Source organism: Aethalodelphis obliquidens, unplaced genomic scaffold (genome assembly GCF_003676395.1).
Source record: "Aethalodelphis obliquidens isolate GAN/ISIS:26980383/991018 unplaced genomic scaffold, ASM367639v1 scaffold5, whole genome shotgun sequence".
Taxonomy (NCBI): domain Eukaryota; kingdom Metazoa; phylum Chordata; class Mammalia; order Artiodactyla; family Delphinidae; genus Aethalodelphis; species Aethalodelphis obliquidens.
The window spans coordinates 14569206-14589494 of record NW_020837949.1 but is presented as its reverse complement, the minus strand read 5'-3'; the positions used below and the strand labels follow the sequence as shown (position 1 = coordinate 14589494).

Below are 20289 nucleotides of genomic sequence, written 5' to 3'. Positions count from 1 at the left end.
TGTGTGTGTGTGTGTGTGTGTGTGTGTGTGTGTGTGTGTGTGTGTGTACCACATCTTCTTTATCCATTCATCTGTTGAGGGACACTTGGGTTGTTTCCATATCTTGCCAACTATAAATAATGCTGCTATGAACACTGGGGTGCATGTATCTTTTCAAAAGAGTGTTTTCTTTTTTTTTGAATACATACCCAAGAGTGGAACTGCTGGGTCATATGGTAGTTCTATTTTTAGTTTCTTGAGAAACCTTCATTCTGTTTTCCATAGTGGCTGCACCAATTTACATTCCTACCAACAGTGTACGAGGGTCTATGACATGTTATTTATATGTATCATATCATGGAAATGTAGCAAGCCAACTGTACCAAATGACTACACGCAAGGTGAAGGTGACTTGTATCATTTTAAAATGGAAAAATATCTAAGATAATAATTGGAGCATCAAAAGATGCAACACTGAAACATTTCAAATAGAAATAAATTCATCAGAGATGAATTCTTAAGTATCTATGGGTGAAATGACATGATACCTGGTATTGCTTTAAAACACTCTAGCTTCCTCAAAAAAAGTTTGTGTGAGATACATGAAACAAAATTGGGAAAATGCTGATAATTTTTAAAGTTTGTACGGGCATGGGTGGGCTAAATATGGTATTCTCTCTACTTTTGTATATGTTTAAAAACGTCCATAATAAAAAGTTAAATGAGGGGACTTCCCTGGCGGTCCAGTAGTTAAGACTCCACGCTTCCACTGCAGGGGGCATGGGTTCGATCCCTGGTCGGGGAACTAAGATGCCACATGCAGTTCAGCACAGCCAAAAACAAAGTTAAATGACAGTGAGGAATCACTGTTAATTTTAGGGGGTGTGATAATGATATTGTGGACATATGTATGTGTATGTATATGTATGTATGTGCATATGTTACGTGTGTGTGTATATATGTTTAATAGTCTTATCTTTTAGAGGCATAGGCTGAAATATTTATGAATGAGATGACATGATGCCGTATCAAAATAACATGAGAGGAGGGAGTGTCAATGGGGGTGTAGATGTAACAGAAGTGGCTAGGAGTTGAAAATTGTTGAAGCCATACAATGAGTACCTGGGATGCCTTAAACTATTCTGTGTACTTTTGTATATGCTGGAAATTCTCCATAATTATGAAGTTTTTTGAAATTTAACAAATTTTAACATAATCCTCCCCAAATTATTTTGAAACACAAAAAATAAAGTGAAATTCTATTTACAAATCAAAACAACTATGCTCAATTTTCTTACCCGTTTGAACTTGGAACCTGGACTCTGGCATAAGGAAGGAGGGTTTCACAGCCAAGATTAAAGGAGTCTGGTCACGAACAAGTTTACTATTTATAAGTACATTTATGACTGATATTGCTGTGTAAACGAACGGACCAGATGTTACCAGAAAAGTGAAGTCAGCGAACAGTTCATAAACCTATGAAAATAAAAAATGCAAAAGATGATAATTATTAAATTTGAGGGTACCATAATTCAAACTTAAAGGAAATCATACTGAGTAGAAAAATAATAAAGTTAAAAAAATAAATAGTTTTAAATGAAGGGGTATTGCTTCAGAGATAATTAAAATTTTATTTTAGTTATGCGTCTTACATATCTGTCAACTTTCTCAAAAACAGCACAAAATTACAAGAGCAAGGACAGTGCAAAAGAAGAGTCAATAATATGAACTGAATAAGGAACTAAGGAGAATTCAAGGTGTTTTACTGTACTTACCCCCCATAAAAAGGAGCACTTACTCTACTAAGTAGAGCTGGCCAAAAGAAATATGTGAGGCACATATGCAATTTTTAAATTTCTAGTGGCCACATTAAAAAAAATAAAAAGAAACAGGTGGGTGCTTCCCTGGTGGCGCAGTGGTTGGGAGTCCGCCTGCCGAGGCGGGGGACACAGGTTCGTGCCCCGGTCCGGGAGGATCCCGCATGCCGCGGAGCGGCTGGGCCCGTGAGCCATGGCCGCTGGGCCTGCATGTCCAGAGCCTGTGCTCCGCGCCGGGAGAGGCCACAGCAATGAGGGGCCCGCGTACCGCAAAAAAAAAAAAAGAAACAGGTGAAATTAATTTTAAAAACATTTTACTTAAGCCAATATATCTGACATGTCATTTCAACTGTAGGCAATGCAAAAAATTATTGAGCTATTTTACATTCCTTTTTGCACTAAGTGTTTGAAATCTGGTGTGTATTTTGCACTGACAGCACATCTCACTTGGAACAAGCCCCATTTCACATGCTCAACAGCCACACGTGGCTCATGGCTCTGCTCGGGATGGTGCAGGCCTAGAGCGGGGCTTTCTGGGCTTATCAGGAGAGAGAAGGCACCAGCAGACGTCCGGCAAAAAACATCTAGAAATCTATCTCTATCTCACTCGATGTACAGAAACATACATACGCACTCACTCTAAACTCTAATCCAAGCCCCTCCACGTACATAAAGGGAAGCGAGATCATTAGGTCATCACCCCAAACTCTGGTCTTAGAGCCCTTTGTTCCAGCTCTGCCAGCACATCCCCGTGATGGACCAAACCTGGCCTCATCTGGGGTCAGAAGGGGCCTCCCTGGAGAAGCAATGTTTGAGCAGAGATCCAAAGGATGAGTAGGTGTCCACCAGGAGAAGGGAAGGGAGAGAGGAAAGCAAATGTCCCACTCCCGTTATGATGTGCATTCGACTCGGACTCCCCCACCAGACTTCCATGCCGCAGGCACCCACCTTGAGCTCCACCACACGGTTGAAGTGGTTCCTCAACACCTCTTTGATGGACATAATGATGTACTCCTGCACAGCTCTGCGGGCCAGCACTGCAAATCAGCTCAGCGTCATTATGAACAGGCAGAGGATCGACGGCCCTCCCTGGTCTCAGCATGGAGAAAAAAGACCCAGCGCATTCTCCTCCCTCCTCCCCTCCACCTTCCCTGTCCGTCCGCTGCATTCCTGCTCCACCTCTCCTGCCACCTTCTCCCCCTTCTTCCTTTCTGTCCCCCATCCCCAGCGACACCAATACACAGAGCCAGGTTACTCATCAGCCACATGCCGTACTTCAGTACATATGAACAGGGCACCGACGTTATGCGCAACTTGCCACTTCTCAGGAGGAACAAGGGGGAGAGTCTGATCAAGGGGCCACAGTCACCAGACTTGTTCAGACATGACATCAAAGGTATTCCAGCTTCATGGGACTAAAGCAGCCGGCAGCTGCAAGGGAAGCTGCTGCCTGTCGGCTGGTGCCTCGGACTGCAGGCTGGGGAGAAGGTTGAAGGCTGTGACCCAATTCAGAGGATACTGAGCCACTCCACGTTCCTCTGCTCCAAGTGACATTTACAGGACTATATAAGAACAAAGCGGCCCCTCCTTTCCAGGAAAAGTCAGAACAGTAAATGAGTAAGAAATTGCAATGGTGGCCCTTACACATTTGCCCAACTGACTGCTTGAACGAAACGTGAAGGCGTTTTGCTTTACCCGTGTCATCTACGCATCCAATGGGTTATGAGCTCCAAAGACAAACATCCCAGCAAACATTTCTAAGGCTCTTTTAAATCTTTCATTGCTACTTTCATTGTTTTCATTGCTACTCAACTGTAATATTTTGTGGACACTTCTTATATGCTGGGCACTGGGTTAAATAGTTTATATGCATTAATGCATTTAAATCTTTATAATAACCCAAAGAAGGAGGTGCTACCATCATTCCTGCTTAACAGTTGAGGAAACTGAGGCTTAGAGAAGCCTCACTGCCTAACTGTCCGGAGGACTCATGGGAGCTGGCAAAGCAGTGAGGAAGGACTACAACCCAGGAGTCGTCTGGGTCCAAAGCCTACACTCTTTGCCATACATCACATAAGCATTTCGTATAAACACCTTTGGAAGATCACCCCAACCCAGAGAAGTGATGTGAAGCAGGGCCTTACCAGTTGTGATCAAATAGGCATCAGGAACCGTAATATCACACACATAGGGCGACTTGGTGGTGACCAGCGCAGGAGTATGAACCGTCGCTTCGGGAGCGGGGGTGGTCGCGGGATGAAGGGATGGCGGGGGGAGAACCGTGCTGCCCTCGTGACGGTTCTGACCCACAGTTCTGCTGTTCAGGGTGGTGTGAAGAGAATTCTCAGGGCCAGCACTGGTATCAGACGTGCTCAGTTCAGTGGAGGCGTTCCTCGGTAAATCTGTGGGTGTGAACGATGGGCCACGCGTACCACCTGGCTCTGTAGGCAGAGGCGAGCGGATCACCTCAGGAAGAAACGAGGATGCTGATGGCAGGTACCCAGTGCTGACCAGCACTGTGGTGACAGGGATGACTTCAGAGAAAGAGGGTAAGACGGACGTGGGATCGTTCATAGCACTGATACCATCATCAGAAGGTGTCAGGGTTGAAAAGACAGAAGATTCAGTTAAAACGGGTGTAGTAGGAACAGCAGTCAGAAGTGATGTTAAGTGAGTTTCAGCAGTCAAAATGGGCTCAGAACTGGAGGGCACCAGTGTGGTGACTGCAGATTCATGGGACGTGAGTGAAAACTCAAAATAGGAGGTAGTTGCAGTGAAAGCTGAGGTAAAATGAGCTTCGCCATCTGTGGGTGACACTGTGGGTGCTTCAGAAAACTTTGGAGAACTGGAGGGAAAGCTGGAGGGTAGTGACATTTCAGAGTAACTAGGGAGAAAAGTGAAGCTGCTTAAAGGAAGATCTGAGCTTGGCCAGAGCTGAGAAAAGTCGAGGTTTGTGGAATTGGGAACAGAAAGCTGAGGTGACCGAGAATTGACAGAGTTGGTCAACGAAAGTGTCGTAACCAAGGTAGAAAACGCCTGAGAAATGACGGTGGACAGATCACTTGACCTCGGAGACGGAGAAGCAGGTACTTCTGAAGATGGAGAGACCCGGCTGCTGAATCCCAGGGGTGGAGTGGAGAGAAAGCTGGATGTAAAATCCCGAATACTTGCACTTTCACGTTGGGAAAAACCGGCAGGTTCTCCGTCAGGAAAAAGCGAAGGCTGTGCCGACAGGTCCAAACTGTAAGACGTAAGAAGACCTGGGCCTCTGACGGCAAGCGATGGGGTGTTTTTATTTGCTGTGATGGGGAAAGAAGAGTCAAGGAGAGCACCTGGGGTGACCGAGGAAAGCACGGCTGTCACACTGGATGGCATTACTTGAGTTTCGGCGACAGAGGAGGAGGCAGAAGCAGCAGCGTCAGGTGACACAGGCACAGAGAGGTGGCCCTGGGGAGGGTACATCTGTGCGGTCATCACACTACTCATTTCCCCCTCAGCTGAAATACCGACGCTCGTTGCTGAGATTTCCAGAGATGGAGAAGAGAGGGGAACCATCGGTCTTGAGGGGAAAAGTGTATGAAATTCTCGCGGGCCCTCGTCAAATTCAGAGAAGTCCACCATGACGCTGCTCGGTGGAGAGATGCTGCTCACTTCTGAGAGGGTCAGGGACAGGGTCTCGGCACCGTCCCCGGACCCCACGTCCTTCTCCGTGAGGCTCGCTGACAGCACGGGCCGAGGCGACACCGCAGTGCACGACACGCACCACGTGTACGGTCTGAACGAAGACACTGGGCTCCAGACGTGAGTGTCACCCGCACCACTTGGGACCACTGAATGGCCAGGCAGTTCTGATGCCTCACTGGAGCTCGCGGGAAGACAGGGGTTATATGAAACACCGGCTGATTGAGTAGAGAACAATCCAGACACGAGAGGAGTTGAAAACAAAGCCAAACGCGCACTGCTGCTGCCAAAGGCAAGGGCCGTCTGGGACAGAGCCGCAGAGCCGCGAGCGCCTGGAGAGACGGCTTCATCCAGACTTCGACCCAAAGCGGCAGTCACATCAGAGTATCTGTCTGTACCTGCGGCCAGAGCATCCTCTGGAGGCGGTGAGACCTGCCCTGACGGGGGAGGAGGCTGCCGAGTGACACCATCATGTGGCGGTCGAGGCTCGGAATACCGCGAGCTGAGGAGGGTTTCTGCGCCCTCTGCTCCTGAAGCCATGATCTCCGGCAAAGTCCTACTTGAAACGTGCCCGTAAGCGTCAGTAGGATAAAACACCAAGTTCCTGCTAGGAGTTGGAATTATGCCCTTGGAAGTGGGAAAAGCTGACCGAAAAGCACTGAAATGATTGGGGGATTCAGCAGACACTGTTGGCTGTTGCACTGTGTTTTGCCAGGCTGATGTCACTTCTTCATCTTGTAAAGAAATGATGGGTAACGATGGAGTCGGCATGGAGTCTAACGTTTCTTTGAGCAGCCCTGGCAGACCGAGTGTGACGTATCGTACGGGAGAAACCACGCGGGAAGTGGTCCAGGAAGTCTCTGGCAAAAAGTTATCCATTTCATCATCATCTATGACCTCGTTGCTCGTCACTGACACATAATTTGCCACAAAGATGCTGTGATCTGCTGTACTTTGGGTCCATTTTCCTTGGTTAAAAAAGTTTGTATCAAAAGTACTGGCAGATGGAGATGATCTCACGTGGAGAGAACTGCTTTGCTGGGACCCTGGAGCGGTTTCTGTTAAGGCCACGTGTGCAGTGCTGTGCTCGGTGCTTTCCCTTGGCATGAACTCCAAGGAGGATAAAGAAAGGTTGTGCTGTTCCAGAGGGAGCTCATCTACAAAGAAAATAACAGCTGAGTTTAGCTGCAAGGCAATGAAAGTCATACTGCTAACATTTTGTTTCAGATATAAAGATATCCTCAATCAACAGATATCCACTCACTGTGAACAGCCACGATTCACGGTTAGAAGTTAAACAACCAACTGGAAGTCAGAAATTGCCACCGTTACTGTCAGCATAATACCTGCGAACAGTCGTACATCTGAGCACTTTTACTTAAGCGTGTGTGTGTGTGTGTGTGTGCGTGCGTGTACACACTGACATGTTTCTCTTACTTTCTAGCAACACCACAGAATACTATAAATGGAAGAGACCTTAAGGGCCTGTCTTGTCTGTTCTCTCTCATTTATCACATGAGAAAGAGAGGTTCAGAGAAGGTAACTACATCAATTACGTGATCACCCGGACAGAGGTGGAGCTGGGATCTGCGCATAAGCCTGCCTTGACTCCCAAGCCCATGTCCTTTTTCTTCCATAAGAGTTGGCTCTTACGAGAAATGATCATGACCACTCTGACAGCATCACTTACTACCCAGGGAAGAGGGTTCAGCAGTTTCCTAGTCATAGGACCTTCCACATCCAGACCTCAGACTACCTCCAGGCTCACCTCTCATCATTCCCTGCTCCACTCTCATGCCTTCCCAACCATACTCTGGCCGAATGAGCTACCCAGATTCTCTGTGGCTTGGTGTTTTGCACATTCTTCTCTCTCTGCCTGGGATGCCCTTCCCTGGCTCTCCACCTGGATTACTCCTACCGGCCCTGCAGATGCAGCACAGATACCACCTCCCTCCTCATTACTCCAAAGCTGGGTTAGTGCCTCTCCCTAGGTTCTACCTGTCACATCCCTGATCGTGCCCCACTGAAATGAACTGTCTGCTCATTATACTCCGAGATTCTTGAGGACAGAAACTGTTGATCTGTTTCCCCAGTGCCTAGCACAGTGAGTGACATATACTAAGAGCTCGATAAACATCTGTGAAGTGAATGAACACATCAATGAACGAATGAATTGTGTCTGAGGACCAAGTTCTGATATGTGCCAAAAGCATCCCATCATCCTCTCAAACTTTCATATTCTTCATCCTTGTGACAGCTGTCACTACCCTTTAAGTGGCTTAGGTATCTCCATCTGTAATTCAGATACACTGTATAGAGAGGCAGGAAATGTGATGGCCCAGACCCCTGATGAAGGCCCAGGGCACAGGTCCTAGAGGAACACTGAAACAGAGAGCTTAGAGGGACACTGGGCCAGACAGCCTGATGCTCAAGCATGACTGCAAAGTTAAAACTTACAAAACACCTAAGAAATAAGGTATTATGAAAAAGAGTCAAGAGAAACCTCCCCAAAAAGTAAAAAAAAAGAAACCCACACAAACAGTATCAGATCTGGAAAGACTTCAGATATTGGAATTATAGGATACATTTTTTTTTTTTTTTTTGGTGGTACGCGGGCCTCTCACTGCTGTGGCCTCTCCCGTTGCAGAGCACAGGCTCCGGACGTGCAGGCTCAGCGGCCATGGCTCACGGGCCCAGCCGCTCCGCAGCATATGGGATCTTCCCAGACCGGAGCACGAACCCGTGTCCCCTGCGTCGGCAGGCGGACTCTCAACTACTGCGCCACCAGGGAAGCCCTAGGATACATTTTTGAAAGTGTGTTTAATTCATTTAAAATAATAAAGAAGGGACTGAAAACATGAGTAAGGAGCAAGAGGCTATGAAGAATGATCAGAAAGATTTGAAAAACCAAAAGAATATTTGGAAATGAACAATATAATAATTAAAAATTTTAAACTCAATATACAATATGTAATACACAATAAACAGAAATTTAGACACAGCTGAAGAGAGATTTAGTGGACTGGGGGACAGACCTGGAAATTACTCAGAATGTAGCACAGAGAAACAAAAAGAGGAGAAATGTAAAAAAGAGAAGAGATATGAACACAGAATGAGTCCAACACATATTTGATCAAAGTTTTAAAAAACAGTAATGGAAGGAATTGGGCAGAGACAATATTCAAAGAGACAGTGCTAAGAACTGTCCAAAACAGTAGGAGACATGAATCCTTGAATTCAGGAAGACAAAGAATCCCAAACCAGGTGAATTTTTTTAAAAAAAACCCATACCTACACACATGATGATACCACAGAACACCAAAGACAAAGAGAAATTGTACAGGCAGTCAGAGAAAAGGAATGGCAATTACATGATGAGATAACTACTTCACAGAACTAGGGGCCAACTGACAACGAAATAACATCTTCAAAGTGCTGAGAGAAGACACTGACATCTAGATGTGAATAAACAGCAATACTCTCCATTTGTTAAAATAAGGACATTTTCAGGGCTTCCCTGGTGGCGCAGTGGTTGAGAGTCCGCCTGCTGATGCAGGGGACACGGGTTCGTGCCCCGGTCCGGGAAGATCCCACATGCCGCAGAGCGGCTAGGCCCATGAGCCACGGCCACTGAGCCTGCGCGTCCGGAGCCTGTGCTCCACAACGGGAGAGGCCACAATGAGAGGCCCGCGTACCGCAAAAAAAAAAAGGACATTTTCAGATTTAAAAAAAGTGGTTATACCAACAGAAGAAGTCTTTCTAAACAAGGATACATTGATACTTCAAAAGAAAAGGTAATTATCCCAGAGGGAAGATCTGGGAAGAAACAGAGAATAAACAAATGATAAAAATATGGTTAAATCTAAACAAACATTGATGGTATAAATGAACAATAATACTACGTAATTTGTAAGGTTACAAAAGACGTAACATAGAGTTAAAATAGCTTGTTACATTGCACAGAAGCTGAAATGGGGGCATCCAGAGGAATTTGTGACTCACTAGCAGAGATGAAAATCAAGAGTTAAGACAAAATTCTATGAACAGATTTTGTGTGTATACACCAAACTCTGTAACTGATATTTAGTCATATATTTATACAGATGAAATACTTCTAGCTGGTTCCATTAGCATCTGAAAGTTACAAACTTGCAGCAGATAGAAGCTGCTTACTTTTTTATTGGCATATAGTTGATTTACAATGTTGTGTTAGTTTCAGGTGTACAGCAAAGTGAATCACTCATATATATATGTATATATCCTCTTTTTTTTTAGATTCTTTTCCCATATAGGTCTTTACAGAGTATTGAGTAGAGTGCCCTGTGCTATACAGTAGGTCCTTATTATCTATTTTATATATAGTACTGTGTATGTGTCAATCCCAATCTCCCAATTTATCCCTCTCCCCCCTGGTAACCGTAAGTTTGTTTTTTACATCTGTAACTCTATTTCTGTTCTGTAGATAAGTTCATTTGTATGCTTTTTTTAGATTCCACATATAAGTGATATCATATGATATTTGTCCTTCTCTGTCTGACTTACTTCACTCAGTATGACAACCTCTAGGTCCATCCATGTTGGTGCAAATGGCATTATTTCATTCTCTTTTATGGCTGGGTAATATTCCATTGCATATATGTACCACATCTTCTTTATCCATTCCTCTGTTGACAGACATTTAGGTTGCTTCCATGTCCTGGCTATTGTAAATAGTGCTGCAGTGAACGCTGAGGTGCATGTATCTTTTCAAATTATGGTTTTCTCTGGATATATGCCCAGGAGTGAGATTGCTGTATCATATGGCGCCCTGTTTTTTTTTTAAGGAAACTCCATACTGTTCTCCATAGTGGCTGTACCAATTTACATCCCCACCAACAGTGTAGGAGGGTTCCCTCTTCTCCATATCCTTTTCAGCATTTATTGTTTGTAAATTTTTTTGATGATGGCCATTCCAACTGGTGTGAGGTAATACCTCATTGTAGTTTTGACTTGCATTTCTCTAATAATTAGTGATGTTGAGCATCTTTTCATGTGCTTTTGAGCTGCCAGTATGTCTTCTTTGGAGAAATGTCTATTTAGATCTTCTGCCCATTTTTTTGATTGGGTTGTTTGTTTTTTTGATATGGAGCTGCATGAGCGGTTTGTATATTTTGGAGATTAATCCCTTGTTGGTTGCTTCATTTGCAAATGTTTTCTCCCATTTGAGGGTTGTTTATTCATTTTGTTTATGGTTTTCTTTGCTGTGCAAAAGCTTTTAAGTTTTGTTAGGTCCCATTTGTTTATTTTTGTTTTTACTTCATTATCCCAGGAGGTGGATCTAAAAAGATCTTGCTGCAATTTATGTCAGAGTGTTCTGCCTATGTTTTCCCCTAAGAGTTTTATAGCATCTGGCCTTACATTTAGGTCTTTAATCCATTTTGAGTTGATTTTTGAGTATGGTTTTAGGGAATGTTCTAATTTCATTCATTTACATGTAGCTGTCCAGTTCTCCCAGCACCACTTATTGAAGAGGCTGTCTTTTCTCCATTGTATGTTCTTGCCTCATTTCTCAAAAATTAGGTGCCCATATGTGTGTGGGTTTATCTCTGGGCATTCTATCCTGTACCATTGATCTATATTTCTGTTTTTGTGCCAGTACCATACTGTCTTGATTAATGTAGCTTTGTAGTATAGTCTGAAGTCGGGGAGCCTGATTCCTCCAGCTCCATTTTTATTTCTCAAGACTGCTTTGGCTATGCGGGGTGTTTTGTGTCTCCATACAAATTTTAAGATTCGTTTGTTCTAGTTCTGTGAAAAATGCCATTGGTAATTTGAGAGGGATTGCACTGAATCTGTAGATCGCTTTGGGTAGTATAGTCATTTTTAAAATATTGATTCTTCCAGTCCAAGAACATGGTATATCTCTGCATCTTTTTGTGTCATCTTTTGTTTCTTTCATCAGTATCTTGTACTTTTCTGAGTACAGGTCTTTTGCCTCCTTAGGTAGGTTCATTCCTTGGTATTTTACTCTTTTTGATGCAATGGTAAATGGGACTGTGTCCTTGATTTGTCTTTCTGATCTTTCATTGTTAGTGTATAGGAATGCAAGAGATTTCTGTGCATTAATTTTGTATCCTGCAACTTTACCAAATTCATTGATGAGCTTTAGTAGTTTTCTGGTAGCATCTTTAGGATTTTCTATGTATAGTAACATGTCATCTGCCAACAGTGACAGTTTTACTTCTTTTTCAATTTGGATTCCTTTTATTTCTTTTTCTTCTCTGACTGTCGTGGCTACAACTTCCAAAACTATGTTGAATAATAGTGACAAGCGTGGACATCCTTGTCTTGTTCCTGATCTTAGAAGAAATGCTTTCAGTTTTTCACCACTGAAAATGATGTTTGCTGTGGGTCTGTCATATATGGCCTTTAGTATGTTGAGTTAGGTTCCCTCTATGCCCACTTTCTGGAGAGTTTTTATCATAAATGGGTGTTGAATTTTGTCAAACATTTTCTGCATCTATTGAGATGATCATATTCCTTTTATTCTTCAATTTGTTGATGTGGTGTATCACACTGATTGATTTGGAGATATTGAAAAATCCTTGCATCCCTGGGATAAATCCCACTTGATCATAGTGTATGATCTTTTTAATGTGTTGTTGGATTCAGTTTGCTAGTATTTTGTTGAGGATTTTTGCATCTATGTTCATCAGTGATATTGGCCTGTAGTTTTCTTTTTTTGTGACATTTCTGTCTGGTTTTGGTATCAGGGTGATGTTGGCCTCAGAAAGTGAGCTTGGGAGTGTTCCTTCCTCTGCAATTTTTTGGAAGAGTTTCAGAAGGGTAGATGTTAGAAGCTGCTTACTTTAAAGGGTCACACTCCTTCATATGGAATATGACTTTTAAAAATGAATAGATAATAAAAGAAGAAAACCATTTCTCAGAGATTTTAGGTTATTTCATGGCAATATTATTAGGCATTTGTTGTCTTCCATACAGTCTGGCTCTAGGATTTCTCGTCCATGTGTTTTTACTATTTACCTGCCACATTCCAAGCATGGGTAAAAGTAAAGATGGTACTTACTACAACTACAGCAAAGTAGCAGCTGTTCTTCTCTACAGTAAAGGTTAAAAAGTTATAAATTTGAGAATAAAATGACAATATGTACAACTATGTAGCATAAAGATTTTAAAGTTTTCCTAAGAATAAATTATTTCATGTGTCTGTTTTAAAACTCTGCTATGATAGGATTTATTTTGAAATACAAGACCTGAACAGAGAGCAAGATCCCTTTTAGAATGAATCAGAAACATATTCGTAAGTGCACTGGAAAACTGCCAGAGATAAAATAGCAAAGAAAGGAGTGTTTAGTGGCTAATTTATGAGCCCAAGTATCTGATGCAAATGAGAATTCAATCAATTCTGCCTACAAAGGACAAGGAACAGGGAAGGCAAAGTGATCAAAAGAATGAAAAATTCTCCCAGCTAGTAAAACTGAGAAAACAAAATCTTCTATTAAGAACTGTGAGGTAAGCTAAGCTGTGAAGGTTTTCTTCCCCCTCCTTTTGGCCAAGCCCCAGGAAAGAGAAATCAACTCTAAAGAGACAGCTGCTGAAATACCATGGGAATCACTTCTGTAGTTAATTCAGGAAGAGGTTAGAAAACCCAGGTGAGTCTCTCCCGGCAGAAAAGGCTTTGAAGACTCTAATTTCAAGCTCTGGAGATCAATTTTCAAGCTCTCAAGCATTAGGTCAGACAAGAGTGAAAAGTTCTCTGCGACGACAGAGAGAAAGGAATGGGGATGATACACGCGTGATGGGATATCTTGTTAAGATGTAGGCACTGTCCAGCAGGGCTGGGGTTGGGGGGGCCTCCGCTGAGCTTCTGCATGGCTCCCGGCGGAGCCAGGCCTAACTACACTCTGAGTAGCAAGCACTAAGCCACTTTCTCCTGTATAGATGGTACAACACATACGTATCCAGTGCTGACCTTGTACCTCCTCCTTTGCTAGGTCCCTGCCATGCTCTATGTAACAGAGCAGGAACTGCCCTGGTGCCATGCAGATTCACAGTGATTAAAAATTCACAAGACAAAACCGCAGACAGTACAACACCAAAGGTGAACCCCCAAAGTGACCTACAAACTGTGGGTGACAATGCTGTGTCAGCGCAGGTTCATTCGTTGTAACAAATGTACTGCTCTAGTGGGGATGTTAACAATGGGTGAGGTTAAGCATGGGTGGTGGCAGGGAGTATATGGGAAATCGCTGTACCTTCCTCTCACTTTTGCTGTGAACCTAAAACTGCTCTTTAAAAATAATGAAATCTTAAAAAAACAAACAAAAAAAAAAACCATAAAACTTTTTTTAAAAACTCATGAGGGAGATGTCTGTCTCTAGGAATTTTTTGGTCTCACTCCCAATGCAGAATTCGGTGTTTTACTGATATTTACCCTTTTTGAAAGTCATATTTTTCCATCTGGAAATCTTCCCTAAATATAGTAGTCGATCATGGAATCATGAACTTTTCAAGCTGAATGGATCCTTTAAGACCTCGGCAATCCCCTCGCAATGCAAACAAGGCTCAGAGTGTAAGCTGACTTGCTAAAAATAGCATCAAGGCAGAGCCAGGCTAGAAAGGCAGGTTCATAAGTCCTCAGTGGCTGAATGTTCTTCACACCACACCATGTGAAGTCACATCAGCCCATTTCATTAAGACTGCTAGTGAATAAATTACATTGAAAAACATGCTAAGTTATGTTATAAATGAGTTGAAAGCATATGCTAAATTCTGTGCTACCAAAACCTATGCAAGGCACGCTTTGTGAACTGTGAGGGCCCACCGTCCACATGGGACAGCTCACAGTTGCAGGCATGGGCGCTCAGAAAACAAAATGTCCTCTGAGGGCTGGGCTGGAAAAGCCAAGGGACAGCAGCATCACAAATCTCTAAAGAGGGACTTCCTTGGTGGTCCAGTGGGTAAGATGCCACGCTCCCAATACAGGGGGCCCAGGTTCGATCCCTGGTCGGAGAACTAGATCCCACATGCATGCTGCAACTAAGAGTTATTAGCATGATGCAACTAAGGAGCCCAAGTGCCAAAACTAAGGAGCCAGTGAGCCACAACTAAGACCCAGTGCAACCAAATAAATAAATAAAATAAAAATATATATATTAAAAAAATCTCTAAAGAGCTTTAATCCAAATAGAAGAACCATTACTTTTGCTTCTCTGCTAAACTGTGACGTTTTCAAAACATGATGAGTCATCTCAACTCTGTGGATATTAAGTCTACTACAAAACAAGAGCCCGTCTGAATTTCTAGGTGTTTAAAAACAAAAGTAGTCAGGGGCTTCCCTGGTGGTCCAGTGGGTAAGACTCCACGCTCCCAATGCAGGGGTTCTGGGTTTGATCCCTGGTCGGGGAACTAGATCCTGCATGCATGCTGCAACTAAGACTCAGCATGCTGCAACTAAGAAAGTCTGCATGCCGCAACGAAAGATCCTGCACACCGCAGCAAAGATCCCGCATGAGGCAACTAAGACCCAGGGCAGCCAAAATAAGTAAATATTAAAACAAACAAACAAAAGTAATCAGATAATTAAACCAATACCCAATTTGGCAAATCTTCAGCAACTTTCATCCTTCTAGTTCTCAGGTTGTCCAAAGTAGGATTTTAGTGCCATTATTAAAACCATCCTTCTCCTTTTCCTACTTTTCATTTTTATCTCCCTGGTTTAGAAAAGAGTGTCTCTCTTCTCATTCCTTCTCCAACCCCAACTGTATACTAAATACCTTCTACCAGGAAGGTTACTCTCTCCTCCAACTGGTACTGTTTTTATTATCAAATATCAAGTAGATAGGAACTACTATTTATAAAGATATATTTATCAGGCAGTATATATAATAATATAAAGAACACCTGAGTTCCCATCACTCAGTTTAAGAAAATCAGTATTACCCTTACTTCTGACATCCCCCATGTACCCCTTCCCATCTCTTCCCTTCCCACTGAGGGAACCACCATCTGGAACTATGCATCTCTCATATCCTTTTCTTTATAGTCTTACCATATGTATGTATCCCTATAGAGTATATTCTTCAGCTTTGTATGTTTTCAAACTTTATCAAGATGGAATTATACTGCATATATTCTACTGCAACTTATTTTTTTCACTCCATATTGTTTTTCACCCGTGAGTGGGTTTTTTGGCATGAAGCTATAAGTCATTCATTTTCACTTCAACATGAATTCCATTATATGAATATACCAAAATTTATTTATCTATTGTTGATGGACAGCTGGACTATTGCCAATTTTCATTATTCCAGACATTTCTTATATGACCTTTCTCACCCATCTCCTGGTACACATATGTATATATAAAGTATTATGTATGTTCATGTGTATATATGTGCATTTATGTGTGTGTTTCTGTGTTGGTATATATATGTGTGTGTACATGCATGTGTGTAGTGCAGGTATATACATGTATGTGTGTATCTGTGTATGCATGAGGGGTGTGGGTGCATATGTATGGGTATGTGTATGAGGAGTGTGTATTAATGTGTGTACATATATGTACGTGTGTATGCACCCATGAGAACTGCCAGGTCAGAGGATATGGTCATCTGAAACTTTTCTAAATAATACCAAATAATCTTTCAAAGTAGTTGAACAAATTTATCCTCCCATTTGACTGCTGCAAATCCTCACCGATACTTAATACTCCTAGATGTTCACATTTTTACTAATCTGGACAGTATGAAACCTTATGGTTGTAACTTGCATATCCCTAATTACAAAAGACTGATCACCTTGTCCTATCTGCTGGCCACTCACGTTGTCTCTTCTAGTGTCTTTTCAGTTCTACGGCCCACTTTGTTATGGGGTTGTCTATCTTTTTCTTTCTGATCCAAAGGCATTGTTGATAGGTTTTAGGTACTAATCCTATGTCAGTTATAGCTTCTCCCAGTTTGTGGCTTATTTGATTCTCTTTATGTGGTCTTTTGATGAACAGAAGTTCTCAGTTTTAATATGGTCAAATTTATCAATCTTTTCTATTATTGTTTGAGATTTGTGTGTGTATTAAGATGGAAAGTTTAAGTAATTCTTCCCTACACTAAAAGCCAGAATGATATTCCTATATATTGTCTCCTAAAAGTTTTAAGGTTTTGCCTCTCTCATTTAAAGTCAAATATGCCTGGAGGTATAAGGTACATGCATGCACACGCACACGTGTGTCTGTGTGTGTGTGCGCGCGCGTGTGCACTCTCCTTCAGAGAGTAGGTCGTGCTACAAAAATATGCCAGCTGAACCAGGCAGCATGTTCCATGAGGGGTTGATTCATGCTCTGGTCTAAGCTCCTCATCTTAACTTGGATGGAAACAAGCGTTTGCAGGCCAGCTCATTGCACAGTACTTTCTGGGCAGAGGATGCGGGATCTGCATGAGGCCCCGGTGGGGTGGGGTGCGTGGGGGCAGTACTGGCCACTGAAGAACACAGAGAAGAGCAGGAATTTAGGAGGGAAGGGAAGGAAAGATAAAGAGCTCCAAGATGGGGTCACAGGGAGGTAGGGGATCAGAACATGTAAGGCTTGGTAGCCATGATGCTGAAGACAATGAACAATAAAATAAATGCAACAGGAAGCCATCAAAGCCATTTAAAAGCATGAGAATGGCCGAGACCTTCAAGATGGCGTGAGAGTAAGACGCGGAGATCTCCTTCCTCCCCACAAATACATGAGAAATACATCTACATGTGGAACAACTCCTACAGAACACATACTGAATGCTGGCAGAAGACCTCAGACTTCCCAAAAGGCAAGAAACTCCCCACATACCTGAGTAGGGCAAAAGAAAGAAAAAAAAAAAACAGAGACAAAAGAATAGGACGGGACCTGCACCTCTAGAACGTAATATGAAGGAGGAAAAGCTTCCACGCGCTAGGAAGCCCCTTCACTGGCAGAGACGGGTGGGGAGGAAGCTTCGGAGCCACGGAGGAGAGCGCAGAAACTGGGGTGCGGAGGGCAAAGCAGAGAGATTCCCGCACAGAGGACCGGTGCCGACCTGCACTCACCAGCCCGAGAGGCTTGTCTGCTCACCCGACGGGACGGGCGGGGCTGCGAGGTGAGGCTCGGGCTTCTGCCGAAGAGGCAAGAGATCGTTTCTCGCCTCTTTGTTTCCTGGTGCGCGAGGGGAGGGGATTCAGAGCACCGCTTAAAGTAGCTCCAGAGACTGACGCGAGCCGCAGCTATCAGCGCGGACCCCAGAGACGGGCATGAGACGCTAAGGCTGCTGCTGCCGCCACCAAGAAGCCTGTGTGCGAGAACAGGTCACTATCCACACCCCCCTTCCGGGAGCCTGTGCAGCCCGCCACTGCCAGGGTCCCCGTGATCCAGGGACAACTTACCCGGGAGAACGCATGGCGCGCCTCAGGCTGGTACAACGTCACGCCGGCCTATGCCACGGCAGGCTCGCCCCGCATACGGACGCCTCCCTCCCCCAGGCATGAGTGAGCCAGAGCCCCCGAATCAGCGGCTCCTTTAACCCCGTCCTGTCTGAGCAAAAAACAGACGTTCTCATGCGACCTACAGGCAGAGGCGGGGCCAAATCCAAAGCTGAACCCCTGGGAGCTGTGCGAACAAAGAAGAGAAAGGGAACTCTCTCCCAGCAGCCTCAGGAGCAGCGGATTACATCTCCACAATCAACGTGATGTACCTGCATCTGTGGAATACCTGAATAGACAAGGAATCATCCCAAAATTGAGGCAGTGGACTTTGGGAGCAACGATATATTTTTTCTCCCTTTTTCTCTTTTTCTGAGTGTGTATGTGTATGCTTCTGTGTGAGATTTTGTCTGTATGGCTTTCCTTTTACCATTTGTCCTAGGGTTCTGTCTGTCCATTTTTGTTTTGTTCGGGTTTTTTTAGTATATTTTTAGCACTTATTACCATTGGAAGATTTGTTCTTTGGTTTGGTTGTTCTTTCTTTCTTTCATTACACTTTAATTTTTTTATTTTTAATAATTACTTTTTCTTTTTTATTTTAATTACTTTACTTTTTTGTTTCTTTCTTTTTTTCTCCCTTTTCTTCTGAGCCGTGTAGCTGACAGGGTCTTGGTGCTCAAGCCAGGTGTCAGGCCTGTGCCCCTGAGGTGGGAGAGCCAAGTTTAGGACATTGGTCCACCAGAGACCTCCCAGCTCCATGTAATATCAAACAGCGAAAGCACTCACAGAGATCTCCATCTCAACGCTAAGACCCAGCTCAACTCAATGACCAGCAAGCTACAGTGCTGGACACCCTACGACAAACAACTAGCAAGACAGGAACACAACCCCACCCATTGGCAGAGAGGCTGCCTAAAATCATAATAAGTCCACAGACACCCCAAAACACACCACCAGACACGAACCTGCCCACCAAAAGACAAAATCCAGTCTCATCCTCCACAACACAGACACCAGTCCCTTCCACGAGTAAGCCTACAAAACCCACTGAACCAACCTTAGCCACTGGGGGCAGACACCAAAAACAACTGGAACTACGAACCTGCAGCCTGCGAAAAGGAGACCCCAAACACAGTAAGTTAAGCAAAATGATTAGACAGAGAAACACACAGCAGATAAAGGAGCAAGGTAAAAACCCACCAGACCAAACAAATGAAGAGGAAACAGGCAGTCTACCTGAAAAAGAATTCAGAGTAATGATACTAAAGATGATCCAAAATCTTGGAAACAGAATGCAAAAATACAAGAAACATTTAACATGGATCTAGAAGAACTAAAGAGCAAACAAACAATGATGAACAACACAATAAATGAAATGAAAAATACTCTAGATGGGATCAATAGCAGAATAACTGAGGCAGAAGAACAGATAAGTGACCTGGAAGATAAAATAGTGTAAATAACTACTGCAGAGCAGAAAAAAGAAAAAAGAATGAAAAGAACTGAGGACAGTCTCAGAGACCTCTGGGACAACATTAAATGCACCAACATTCGAATTATAGGGGTCCCAGAAGAAGAAGAGAAAAAGAAAGGGACTGAGAAAATATTTGAAGAGATTAGAGTTGAGAACTTCCCTAATATGGGAAAGGAAATAGTTAATCAAGTCCAGGAAGCACAGAGAGTCCAATACAGGATAAATCCAAGGAGAAACACACCAAGACACATATTAATCAAACTATCAAAGATTAAATACAAAGAAAAAATATTAAAAGTAGCAAGGGAAAAACAACAAATAACACACAAGGGAATCCCCATAAGGTTAACAGCTGATCTTTGAGCAGAAACTCTGCGAGCCAGAAGGGAGTGGCAGGACATATTTAAAGTGATGAAAGGGAAAAACGTACAACCAAGATTACTCTACCCAGCAAGGATCTCACTCAGATTCGATGGAGAAATTAAAACCTTTACAGACAAGCAAAAGCTAAGAGAATTCAGCACCACCAAACCAGCTTTGCAACAAATGCTAAAGGAACTTCTCTAGGCAGGAAACACAGATAAGGAAAAGACCTACAAAAACAAACCCAAAACAATTAAGAAAATGGTAATAGGAATATATATATCAATAATTACCTTAAAAGTAAATGGATTAAATGCTCCAATCAAAAGACACAGGGCTTCCCTGGTGGCACAGTGGTTGAGAGTCCGCCTGCTGATGCAGGGGACACGGGTTCGTGCCCCAGTCCAGGAAGATTCCACATGCCATGGAGTGGCTGGGCCCGAGAGCCATGGCCGCTGAGCCTGCGCGTCCGGAGTCTGTGCTCCACAACGGGAGAGGCCACAGCAGTGAGAGGCCCGCGTACCACAAAAAAAAAAAAAAAAAAAA

At 43.4% G+C, this 20289-nt stretch overlaps 1 protein-coding gene across 1 annotated transcript in view; it reads right to left on the bottom strand.

Moving 5' to 3' along the window:
* The window catches only part of KIAA1549 (KIAA1549 ortholog), a 163908-nt gene that overhangs the window by 83439 nt on the left and 60180 nt on the right, over nucleotides 1–20289 (bottom strand). The window contains exons 3-5 of the mRNA XM_027102761.1: nucleotides 3941–6634; nucleotides 2745–2833; nucleotides 1278–1455 (exon numbers count right to left, since the gene is read on the bottom strand). Coding sequence (XP_026958562.1) covers nucleotides 1278–1455; nucleotides 2745–2833; nucleotides 3941–6634 — 2961 coding nt within the window. The remainder of the gene's footprint in view (nucleotides 1–1277; nucleotides 1456–2744; nucleotides 2834–3940; nucleotides 6635–20289) is intronic.